We start from the raw sequence: 12,519 nt of genomic DNA on the forward strand, positions 1-12,519 counted from the left end.
GTTTCAACAGCATTGGGCACAAGATATTGATTTATTTCAAACTTATTTATTGTACCAAGAAAAAGTGTTTAAAGAAAACTTTGATAAAAGTAGTTGGAATTTCAGTTGAAGTGCTGAAGACCGTTCAAGTGTGTGCACTGTAAGCAGTTTAAATGTTTGTATGTTCACACTGACAGCAGTGAAGAAGTCAGTTAAAGTGTAAGATTTAAAGTTGAACAATATGGCTCCATAACCAATAAACCCTTTGCAAACACGTGACCATGTGACGATGCCATGACGGACGGCAGAATCACCGGAAGCACAAGCTAAACAGTGTAGTAGATGAGCAGAAAGTTTCATTAGTTTCAATCAGTTTAAAATAAATAACACTAAATAAACTGTAATAATAATACTATCTTCTTCTTTATGGCTTCTTCTATTGAACAACAAGTTGTCGTGCCATTATCGGTCGAGGTAGGGCATCTGGTAGGTGCTCACAAAGAGCGGTATTTGGAGAAGTTGGGAGATCGCAGGATTGGATACCAACACTTACCTTCTTCCTCCCTCCGTTTCCTCATTAAATCGCCGAGTCTGCCCGACTTCAGTCCACACGATGTGTACCACGTTGTGGTAAACGGGGTATCCCCATACACTGGTGCTGATCTCAAAGCTTAAACACATCGAGGATTATGGCGTTTCATAACACCGAGCCAGTTAGCTGCCCTCTGAGCCAAGCCAACTACTGTATAACACAGCTTTGACTCACACGACAGATCACGATCAAACTGTAAATGTGAATAACTTGTACTAACATTTTGAATTTCCCTTCGTATTAAAGGCAACCTCTGAGCAGGCTAGTGTATTTCAACAGCTGACTTTGGGTATGAAACACAAGTTATCTTGGAAGCTAACGTTAGCTAGCAATCACCTGTTGAGCACCATGCAAAGTCTGCAGCCAGCAGCAAAGACAAACTCCCAAAAGAGCCACATAAAATGAAACTTAAGGGAAGTTGTGCACTATTTAAATACGAAGACAAACAGAGTCGGTGTGGTCTGTTGTTGTTATCACTTTAAGATAATTAAACTTAACCTAACTAAATAGAAGCGGTTTAGGCAGGCTAACGTGCTAGCATTACGTTGCTAATAGTTAGCTCTACGTTAAGAGTGATTTAATATGGGCCAGTTTGTGATACATTAAATATCGAAGGAACCTTTTGATATTTGTGTGTTCCCCTTGTTAACAAAATGACTCAAACCAGACATAACACAAAGCCTACAGAAGCCCACCGAACAACAAGAAATAACAATTTTATTATATGAGCAAACACGAACACGTACGCATTTGACTTGCCGTCCGTCTATAGCATAGCTCTTCCGCCGTCTGTCATGGCGTTCATAATTTGTGCGAGTAGAGCGTGACGTCACGTGCAAAGGGTCTATATGGGTCTGTGTTTAGTGGATTCGAAAACTAAAACTTTGATCAAAACTAAGAATGGAGTGCAAATTTAGGATGCTGAGTGAGTCATGGGAGGAAGTAGGAAAATTGCTTTTCTGGGAAAATTACCCTTGAAAGCCTTGTGTTTAGAGAGGGTTGAGGTCAGGGTCAATTGATCAGAGGTCTGTTTTAAAGTTGAACTTTCCAAGTTTATAAACCTTCTTCTACACTTAGATGCTGGTTTATCTATCTATAAATCGGGATATCTCTGTGTGTGTCCCCACACATGCGCAGTAGAGCAGCGGGGCGGGGAGTTGCTGAATCCCTACAAGGCTCATTAATTGCGGTTCACTACTACAGGTGTCTTGCCAAAAACTGATCATCCGCCAAAAACTCATTACTGTCTATTAGTTGTGTGCAATACTGCAAAATTTGGTATCGATCCGATACCAGGTAAATATAGGTCCAGTATCGCCGATACTGATGCCAATCATTTTTTAATAATGAAGGTGGCTGCATCATCACATTGCTAAATCTGAATACATTTTCATGACCTTTTAAGTGGTTTTGTGATTTTTCCTTTGTATTATTAATAACCCAGGACATAATTTTCATATGCTTGTATACATTTGTTGTGTTAACTGTATTTTACAGCCTTTTTACAAATTATACAGCTTGCCGTTCTTTCATTTTTGGCCTGAAAATATGGCTACACAGCGCTCCTCTCCTCCTCTCTGCCATTCTTCTGCTCCGTCTCTGTCCTGCTTGTGTGTGTGTGCTGCTGGCCGCTGCTGGCCGCTGCCGGGCCTGGCTGCTTACATGCTTGTTTGCCTGGTGCCGCTGAGTCACGTGACGGTACAACATCAAATCACAAGTGAGGGGAGGAGGAGCCAAGTGTGCCTGCTCTGCGCTGTGACAGGAGCACTTGCCAAGACACAGACAGCCAGGTCGCCTCTGTGATGAAACCGCAGCGATGCATACTGGAGAGAAACTAAAACTAAAGTATTGATCTCATTACACTGGTATTGATCAATATCAATACCAACGTTGGTATCGATATTATCGATATTTGGATCGATCCGTCTACCACTACTGTCCATAGGGGTGTGACTAGACACCCAGCTCACGAGACGAGACGCGAGATTGTGCTCACGAGATCGAGACAAGACAAGATTTTAACACTATTTTACAGAAAACTTCAATGAAGAAATAGTCCTTTATTCAATCGAAAATCACAAAATGAAAACCAGCACTGAAAGGTTTTGCCACAAACTCAAATGACTGGCTCTCCTGTATAACTAACAGTTACACTTTTACTTATTCCATATGTATGGTGGAGAGATCTGAGTCTTTTCACTCAGAGAACCAAGGTTACAACATAACTAAGAGTTTTCTGGCAGTAGTTGAGTCTGTTGAGACCAAATGTTTTGTACTTGAATTTGTCATTGTACAGTAGACAGAGAAGTAAAGCTTATTTTGCTAGTTTCACATTGATTATGTTCTAAAGCACAAATAAATTACCATCAAACACTCAACAGATGATTTTTGTGAAGACTAGAGATAGATAGATAGACCGGCCGGTGACCGGAATTGGCCGATTTTCACGTGCTCGGCCATGACCGGCGACCGGCAGGTCAGTCTGACGTATGCCGATTTCATGCCGGTCAATGCTACAATTAACTGACAACATAAGTTATACGAGTTACAGTTCTCAAGGATGCACGCACGCAACAGCACAGTCTCTATTTCCTTTCCCCAACTTTTCCGCCGTGTGTCGCGCGTACCCGCTCGCAGTGTGAAGCGCGTGTCCACGCTATTCTCGCACATGTGGGGAACCTCGTGAATTAACCTACAACATGTCAGCTGTTTGGAAATTCTTCAGTGTGTGTGCAGAAGATAACAAGTTTGCAATATGCAACACCTGCAAGGAAAAAGTAGGGCGTGGAGGGATGACACCAAAAACCAAAATCACATTTTTTTTAGTTGGATATTGGATGTGAAAAGAAGGAAATGGCTCTAACATTGCACTTTAGATGTGTGTGAATTTCCCACACCAGGAGTAATTTATATAGTTCTATTTTATAGTGATCCATTATCTGTTCAAAAAATGTGCTATGTTCTGTGCAAAATGTTCTATTAAAGAAAATAAATATTTGTGTGTGCTGTAAAGTGGTTAGAAAAAAATTTAATCGGAATCGGCTAAAATCGGTTTCGGCTGGCCTAACTCAAAGAAAATCGGAAATCGGAATCGGCCTAGAAAGTTGTAATCGGTGCATCTCTAGTGAAGACAGATGCTCTTTCTTCCTCCTCTGCATTTCATTCATTGCAGCAGTAAACAAGGAAGTAGGCTACTCTAGTATCAATTTATGACCATTATAGGACTATGGGAGAAAATTTCTCTTCGTTTAATATCATTAAAAGTAAAGTTAGCTTTTGCTGTCCGCTTTTTTTATAAGAGAAAGAGAGTGGTCTGCGCAAGACAGCGCCACAGTGAACCGTAAGCTGCGGACGCGTGTGTGTCTCGGCCAAGAGAGAGTACTCTCTAATGTTCTAACGCTGAGTTTTACAGGTGTATTTTTCGCTCTGAGTTTATTGCTCGGCAAAAGTAAACTCAGAGTCAACTATGGACAACGGGCGGGGGTTTTTCGAGAAGGTCCAGCTGCGGCCTGTAGCCGCTCACGCCACACCCACAGGAAATTACGCCCACAGGAAATTACGTCAGCCCCCGGTGGCTGCTCACGCCACGCACATTTCCAACTTTCAGGCAATAAAGTACAGCCTCATCTTGCCAGTGATGGCGGCAATGGCTACCGGGAAGCACCAGGTAAGCTACTGATAATAGTTATTTAGCCCGTTATTGCTTGTTTAAAATTAATATTACTATCTACAGCTATTGATGTCAGGTTGATGATAGTTTATAGTTTATAGGGTTGGTTTTGCAGCACAAAGGCAACATTTTACGCTGCAAAAGTATGCTAACGTTAGCTTAGCCTGTCAGAGGGTTTGTGTGTGTGTTTGAGTGAGGTACTTCGCATGATGATATTTTTTATTAAATGAAAAATGACAGAGTTTCAGAAACACTAAAAAGTTACATATAGTCACTTTAATTCAATTTGAGTTATTGAGAATTGGCTACATTTGAAAGTTAAAGCTTTTACTATTCTACTATCTTATAGTCATTATTTGCTGGATTTTATGTGGCAAGATATGGAATATCTGGCTTCATTATTATTGCTACATGACATTTCACAACATAATTACTGCATTGTCAGATGTATTTTAAACACCAGAAGAAACTATATTACTAATAACTAATTACTTTTAATGTACACCCTGACACATGGTCCCTAGGACATTTACTTTGTAATTGAACTTTTGATAAATAGCTCTGAGCATCTGAAAAAGGAAAATTAGTTTTATTTAACAAATAAATAATACAATTACTATTTTTTTAATGTAATAAAGGGGTGTGAAAAAATAATTTAATATGTACTTGCTGCATTTATTTACTCTCTTTTTCTCTTTTAGTGCTTCGACCCAGAGAGAGCCTTCTACTCGAAAATGTGCCCTATTGTGATCAGCCCAGGACAAAGCCATGACAGACCACCTGATAGCATCCTTTTCATCAAAAGAAAGACAAAGTTTCAACTTGTTTAGGCTCGTTTGAACAAAGGACATTTTAAAAATCATCACTGCATGGAGATATGCCTTGTTTTTGACTCACTGAAGATCTCCACTGTTCTGCTTTCAGAAATCTGGCCTGTAAACTGGATGCTCTAATTTCATGTACAGTATTTTGTCAAATGATTTGCGCTCTGCCTACTTTTCAGCAGCTTATAATTCAACTGAACTTTTTTGTTACTGTGTTCCTACTGAAAATGTGTCATTGTGTTCTCATTAAAGAGTAGTATTCCCAGACTCTCAGGTTTAATTTATTGTTCAAAATCTAAAAATGATAGATGGATCTAACATGACGGTGGTCACCGCTCATGGCAAAGACCACGACAACTCCCCAGAAAATGCATGCTGCGATAGCTATCAGGGTCTACCATAATCAATGATCACATTTGTATTTGTGAGTGTGAAATGTATCAATTATTTTATTTAACCTTTATTTATCCAGGTCAGCCAAGTCGATTGAGAACAAATTCTCATTTGCAATGACGACCTGTTACATTCACACAGTTACACATTCATACCTGGAAGCTGCCCGGTACAACCAGAGTCTGATCTGCTGGCCACTGAGCAGCTCCACTGGAGCGGTTGGGGTTAAGGGCCTTGCTCAAGGGCACCTCAGTGGTGGTAATGAGGGAGGGACAAGCGCTGCTCTTCACTTTCCCCACCTAGATTTTATCCCGTTGGTCTGCGGATTGAACCGGCGACCTCCCGGTCACAAGCTTGCTTCTTTCTGCTACACCACCGCTACTACATCATTGATAATGTTGTGACAAAGAAGCAAAGAGTGAAATTTGTATTTATTTTTCTATTATTCCACCCCAAACTATAGAAAACAGGCTTTTATTTTGAAGGTGAAGAAAACAAGGGGCGTGGTGTGAGCGGCCACCATGGGCGTGGCGTGAGCGGCTACAGGCCGCAGCAGGACCTTATTGGGGTTTTCTGTGCTAATTTCAAGGCTGCTGCTCTGCACTTGTGTACTTATATCGCAAAATAAACCTTGATGAGAAAAGTCACGCGAGATCTCGTCACACCTCTAGCATGTCTACTGACATGCAAATGATGAAATAGGGGACACGCTGAATCTTTAGATGTGCCGCACCCAAGTCGTGCTGCAACATGTGTACCAAGTCGGGGCTCTCCAGTAGGTTGTTTTGTTGCGCACATTTCTCCGGCCATTCTGCGCGCTGCTCAGCCTGATTCCCTGCTTCTAATTCCCGGGTCACATCGCCTAAAACTACCACGATGTGTGATTGCTGCACGAAAAAAGCGGACACATGGAGTCTCTACATGAGATGCAGCCGAACCGCGACTAATTGAACCTGCAACATGTGTTACAGGTTGAGTTATATAAAAAACAAATTACAAAAAAATACATTCACAAGGCGCTTTACTCATGCCATATAAAACCGCCTGTGATAGCACACTGCAAGTTCTGCTTTCAAATGTTTAGTTAAAGTAAAAAGAGAGGCATTATCAGCACACTGTACTTAAAGATGGAGATTTTCAACTCTAATATAATGCTGGATAGTTTAATGCATCATATTTTTAATTGTGATATTTTGTAAGTAGAATCTGAATCTGCAATGTTCTCTGTCAGGTAAATGTATTTTTTTAAATACATACAATACAATATGTAAATATACACAGTAAGTCAGTAGTATAGGCCTATAGTTGCATATTAAGTGCTTTGGGGGCCTTCTGTAAGTTATTTCGGAGTACAATGGTTCTGGAGAAAGCTGCAAGCAGCAATACAAGAGGCCAAGCAATTGGCCCTTTCCAAACAGGCATGTTTTGAATGGGCACTGCACTAGTTACATACATTATCAACATTAATTTATATAAATATGTCAATTGTTTAAAGAACCTCTGACTTTTGAAACCAAACCTAATGCTAAACTAATGTATGCCCTTGCATCCACACATTGCACTACTTTTTGTATTTATTTTGTGTCTGACTACTTTGACTGTTACATGTTTTGAGCTTTTCTTGATATTGACAAGTCAAGATTGGTGTCATTATGGAAACAGATGGTCAACTTCGACAGCTCTCTTTTCAGATTACATCTTACAGACTATGAGAATTTCTTTATTTAAAGCAAACGTCAGCCAAACAACATTCATTGTTTGATTTTCATTTTGACACATTTTGCGTTACTTAGTGAAAACTATTCTCAGGATTTCTCAGAATTTCATGGGCCTTTTGTCCACTGCAGTGTGTCTGTCATTTGATCTCTGATGCAGCAGACTTTTCTGTGGTGTGTTTGTAAGTAGGAGGCAGCAGGTCCACACTTGAGGTCTCTGACATTCCAGCTGTTCACATTTCCTGTTTTCGAAGAAATTACTGATCTTGGAGCCAATCAGCAACACATTCAGGAGCACCATTTATCCTGGCCAAGTATGCACTATCTCTAGGCAGATTTAAATTCTATATATAATAACTAAGGAATCTGCATCAGTGTTCTCTGCACCCTGTCGGTCTGTAGAACCCTCTTCACACACAGTCTGTCTCTCTCTTGGATGTCTTTCTCACTCTGTGTTTTCCCTCTCTCTCTTGGCATCTAGTCTGGGCAGGAACTTGTTGACTCAGCTTTCACACACACACACACACACACACACACACACACACACACACACACACACACGCATTTGCGACTAAAAATAGATGTGTGCGAACTGTAAAATTTATTAAGGAGCACATGTGCGAATACCCTACTGTTGGGGTATTTTCACCTTGCCATTTTTGGCAGATGCGGCGTCCAGTAGCTCTCATGAACTTAGCTATATTTTTGTTTTAATTTGTTGTCTTTTGTGTCTTTGTTACTGTAGCATGTATGTACGTCTGTCAGAGGAAATGTAACCACACTGCAGCCGCTTTCCTCCCGCCATTATACAGCCCCGTTTATATTGTATTGTTTGCGTGGAGTTGTGAAAAGTGTAACCACACTTGGCGACTGCTTTATCGGCATTGCCCTGACTCACTGCGATTTAAACAAGGTGCAGAAGCGACATTGTCCCGCTCTGTCTATACCGAATCTCTGCTGTGCCCCATTCAGGAAACAGCGGCATTAAATTGTATTTCACACTATGATGGTTAAACTTTGTAAGAAAACCACAATTCACATGTGTGCTGAACCATAGGGGCGGTCCGTTGCACCCCTACTGTATATTTAACATCACTGACAATTTATTGATCAATTGAAAATAAATTTCACGAAGTATTGTGCTGGGTCCGGATTGGAAACAGCATTTCATTGTGCAACCCTGTGTTTAAAGTATAAGTAATAACATAATTATTAAACGCTCGACTGTCCTGCTGTTACAGACATGAACTAACCATAGACATGTGCCTCAGAATCAGAATGACATTTATTGGCAAAGTAGGAAAATTGCACGGTGGCCGGGTCACCAACTTTCTCAAATAACGCTACACTAAAATGTCTTTTCTCAAACATTTTAGGCAAGAAACAGACAATGCAGTAACAGAATCTTAATTGAATATTTGATCAGCACTCCCTCGTTTGACAGTTTGATCTGAGTTTCGAGAGACTGGTAAGTTACCCTGTACAGATAACGCCAGTTAAGTTCAGCAACTACGCTTGTTAACTACATTCAAACATGAAGCTCCTCTGTCAATCATCGTCTTAAACCCGCCCCACATGAGATAAACAGTTGTGATTGGCCCATACAGGTTCTCTTTAGCTGGACGGGATGGGGGCCAGACAAATGAAACATCTGCCAAAGCAAATGAAACATGAGCTCGGCAGATTCGTCTCGTTCCCAGGCTAAAGTTAACCACTTCCTGTACCAAGACTCCCAGAATGCACCATACCAGATGTGGTTATGTACAGTACAGCTTCCAAAGATCGCAATCTTTCCCATAGCTTTCTAGCTCTGTGTATCAGTGCACACTTTACTGTATTTTTGCAGTATGTCATGGCTGGACCTCAGAGCCAGACACAAGTAGGGCCGTCGGTCTCTGAGCTAAGATCAGGTTTTTTTCAAAACGGATTCCTTAAATTGAGTGGTTTTCTGATTATTGTGTGACATGGTTAACTGTGCTTTAGGGATATGGATGAGATAAAAAATTATGAATAATCTGGGACAAGTATTCGGGGAGACATACTGAAAGTTGAGGTATTTCAGCTCTTACCTTAAAAACTTCAAAGATGTCCTTGGTCTTTCTTCTTTTTTTTTCTTTTTTTTTAAAGATTCTTTTTTGGGGCTTTTCCCTTTATTTGAAAGTGACAGTGGATAGTCAGGAAAGGTGGGAGAGAGATGGGGGATGACACGCAGCAAGGGGCTGCAGGTTGGACTCGAACCCAGGCAGCTGCAGAGGACTCAGCCTACATGGGGTGCACGCTCTTACTGGGTGAGCTAGAGGTTAAGATAAGATCATCAAAGAAACCAGGAGTCAGGACATTTCTCATACTCTGGGTGAACCGTGAATGATGTTCTCCTAATAGTGCAGCAGGGGAACAAAGTATGTAGTTTGCTGTGTACATCTGCTGTATTTTAGGGTTGTTTCTTCTGTATCTTGTGTCTCACCAAGTTGCTGCTTGTGTGTGATGTGACTATTTTGTCTGTAATCCTGCAGCTGCAGTGTTTGAGCTTCTCCCATGACTGCTCAGCGGAACCCCTCTAAGGGCACTCTCTGTCGCTATCATAATCAGACATTCAGTGGAGCTGGTGGGGGAATATATCTTTTTGTTGTAGAGAAAAAAAATGTACAACTTAATTTATGACTGTTTGAACTTTGCAGGGTAAATGTTGTTTTGAAATATAGTCCTTTTCCGGGATGTATGGACAAAGCTGTGTGTGTGTCCCTGGGCACCTCATACAGAAGCCAGGACATGACACTCTGGCTACATGAGCACATGAACACATTGACGTCTGCAGTTTATTTTCAGTGCAAGCTGCAGACATTCCTTACATTTGGAATGTGACCTCTCCTTTATGTTTTAAAGTGTTCCACCACATAGTGTATGAGCTCATGTTTTGCGGAGGATAATGAACATCATCATTATTGCAGGCCCTGTAAGGGGGATTTACAGTAGTTTGAGGCAAAAGTACGAATGGATTTTGTCACAACCTAAGGTGAGGTACTTTCTGATCTGCCACCAAAAATCAGAGTAGGACCTTCTGTAGTAACCAAGAAGAATTGTTGAACAAAAATTCAAATTTAACAAAACCTGGATGTCTTTTATGATGAAGTTTACAACAGTATTAGATGGACCTCTTTTGCTGCTAAATGCTACACTATGTGGTACACACACACACACTAGTCTCTTGTGGGTTTTCCCAAGAAAATTTGCCGATAGATTGCTACTATGGTGCCGCTCAGTTCAGCAGATCCAGGCAGGTGCAGAAAGAGTTCCACCTGCTTGCCACTGCGGTGTCACTCTTGCCAATGTCCTGATATCTACCTAACACCTGTCTGATGCCTGCCAGGCGCTTGCCACTGAGGTGCCAGTGCCACTTGGAGGATCTTGGCCTTGTTGAAAATAAGCTATGAAATAAACCTATAAGGAGGAAAATGTGCGAAAGCAGGTCTTAATTATCAGTAATCACCATAAGAACAACCTGGTTGTTGATTGATTTAATTTCTAGTCTCTTGTGTCTCTGTCTACAAATCGTTTTTATTTGTTTCTTTCAGAACTAGCTAAGCATGACAGCACACTCCGCGTCATAGGAGTCCAGTTCTGACAGTGTGGAAGGAGGGAACAGGAGAAGGAAGCAGGAGAGGAAGAAGAGAGAGAGATTTTTGTAATTGGAGCAGATGGGTGAGACGGAGGATGAGCGTACAGCGCAGGCCAGCGTGCTCTTTGAGAACTTTGTCAAGGCGTCTACTTGTAAAGGGACTCTGCAGGCCTTCAGCATCCTCTGCAGGCAGCTGGAGCTGGATCCTCTGGACTACAGCAACTTCTACAGCTCACTGAAAGCTGCAATCAGCACCTGGAAGGCCAAGGCGCTGTGGGCCAAACTGGACAAAAGGGCACAGCACAAGGTCTACAACCAGAATAAAGCCTGCCAGGGCACCATGGTAAGAAAGACCAACTGGAGAGGACATTTTACTGGAGTTTGAGGCTACTAATACACATGGAAAACTAGTTTGGTTCAGTATCTTTGCAGGCTAGTGCTGTTTTTTGATAATGGCAGGGTATTCATGCCCGTCTGAGCCATGAGAAACCACAAATATTTAAGTTGTGCTGGCACATGAATGCATCAAAGGTTTTATACGGGACAACAGGGCAAGGTAAACGGCGTTGTGACCTTTTAATAGTGTTGGAGGTTTGCTTGTTCATACAAAAAGCAGTAAAGGTGTGATCACACAAGAAAGTGGCACAGTGGAATTCATTTGCACGTCTTCAGAAAATATGTGGTCCCAGAAGCATGGTGACAGAGTGATTACTCACTGTAGTAGCTAGGGAGCTAACCGCTAACCTGCTAGTCAGTCATAGTAGAGAGGTGAAGTCCCTCCCCTTGCAGTGGACCACCATAGGACCTTATTTTGGAGAGAAAAAAATATGTACAGTAGTAAATATGGAGGGACAAATAATTTTTTGATCCCATTGGAATTGAGCCATGAATTATACATGAGATGTTCGTTAATTTAAAAGATAATTTTGCAAGTTGAGACAGTGTTAGTTTATCGTAAAACTGTTTAAGTATAAGACTGAAAATATGTAATTAGAATGCACTCACCCCAAAGTCATATAAGTGACGTCTCGCTGAAGCTGCAATACCTGTGTGTTTCATGTAACGTTAACGCACACGAGCAAAGCATCTTTCTCGTTCTTTTGCTTCTCGGCTAATAAAAGGACGCTGGATAAAACACATCAGGTAAGATAATATTACATGTGTTGTGGAACATAGCTAGCGAGCAAGCCGAGCATCAAGCAAGGTGATGTATATTGTACGTACAATTGTATTTTATGACGAAAAATGTAGTTCACTGAATGGTTTCACACAAAACTAAGTGGTACTACGACAAACCTACAATAAACTTAGACTTTCTTCACTTGCAAAATTGTCTTTTAAATTTACAAACATATGTGTAATTTATTGCTCAATTCAAACAGGATCAAACTATTATTTGTCTCTCACCGTTACTACCATACGTTTCTCTGTTTTCTCTGTGCTGTAAAAATTATCCACTGACCAAATAATGCCAAATATGCCATATGTTGTTGTGTCAACCTTTTTTTTTTTTATTGTAAAGCAGCAGTAGTAGACGTTCTGACTATTCTGTAATGAATACATTGTGTTTTCTTAGCTGCTTCAAAATAAAAGCCCCCCACTGGTTTACTGGTGGAAGAATGTGACCAGCAGGATTAGCTGCAACTCAAAGCAGCCCCAATTGGCTGTAGGAAAGCTGTAAGTTGAAAGCTGAAGTACGAACAGGAATGTAAGATAGATGTAAGGTTTTG

General features: G+C 41.1%; 1 protein-coding gene across 1 annotated transcript in view; it reads left to right on the forward strand.

Annotated features, from left to right (window-relative positions):
• LOC144522549 (F-actin-monooxygenase mical2b-like) overlaps positions 1-12,519 on the forward strand; it is a 93,617-nt gene that overhangs the window by 1,892 nt on the left and 79,206 nt on the right. Inside the window, 1 exon segment of the mRNA XM_078257719.1 lies at positions 10,746-11,132. Within this exon segment, the coding sequence (XP_078113845.1) occupies positions 10,869-11,132 (264 nt within the window). The 5' untranslated portion in view covers positions 10,746-10,868.

This window comes from Sander vitreus, chromosome 8 (genome assembly GCF_031162955.1).
Source record: "Sander vitreus isolate 19-12246 chromosome 8, sanVit1, whole genome shotgun sequence".
Lineage (NCBI taxonomy): Eukaryota > Metazoa > Chordata > Actinopteri > Perciformes > Percidae > Sander > Sander vitreus.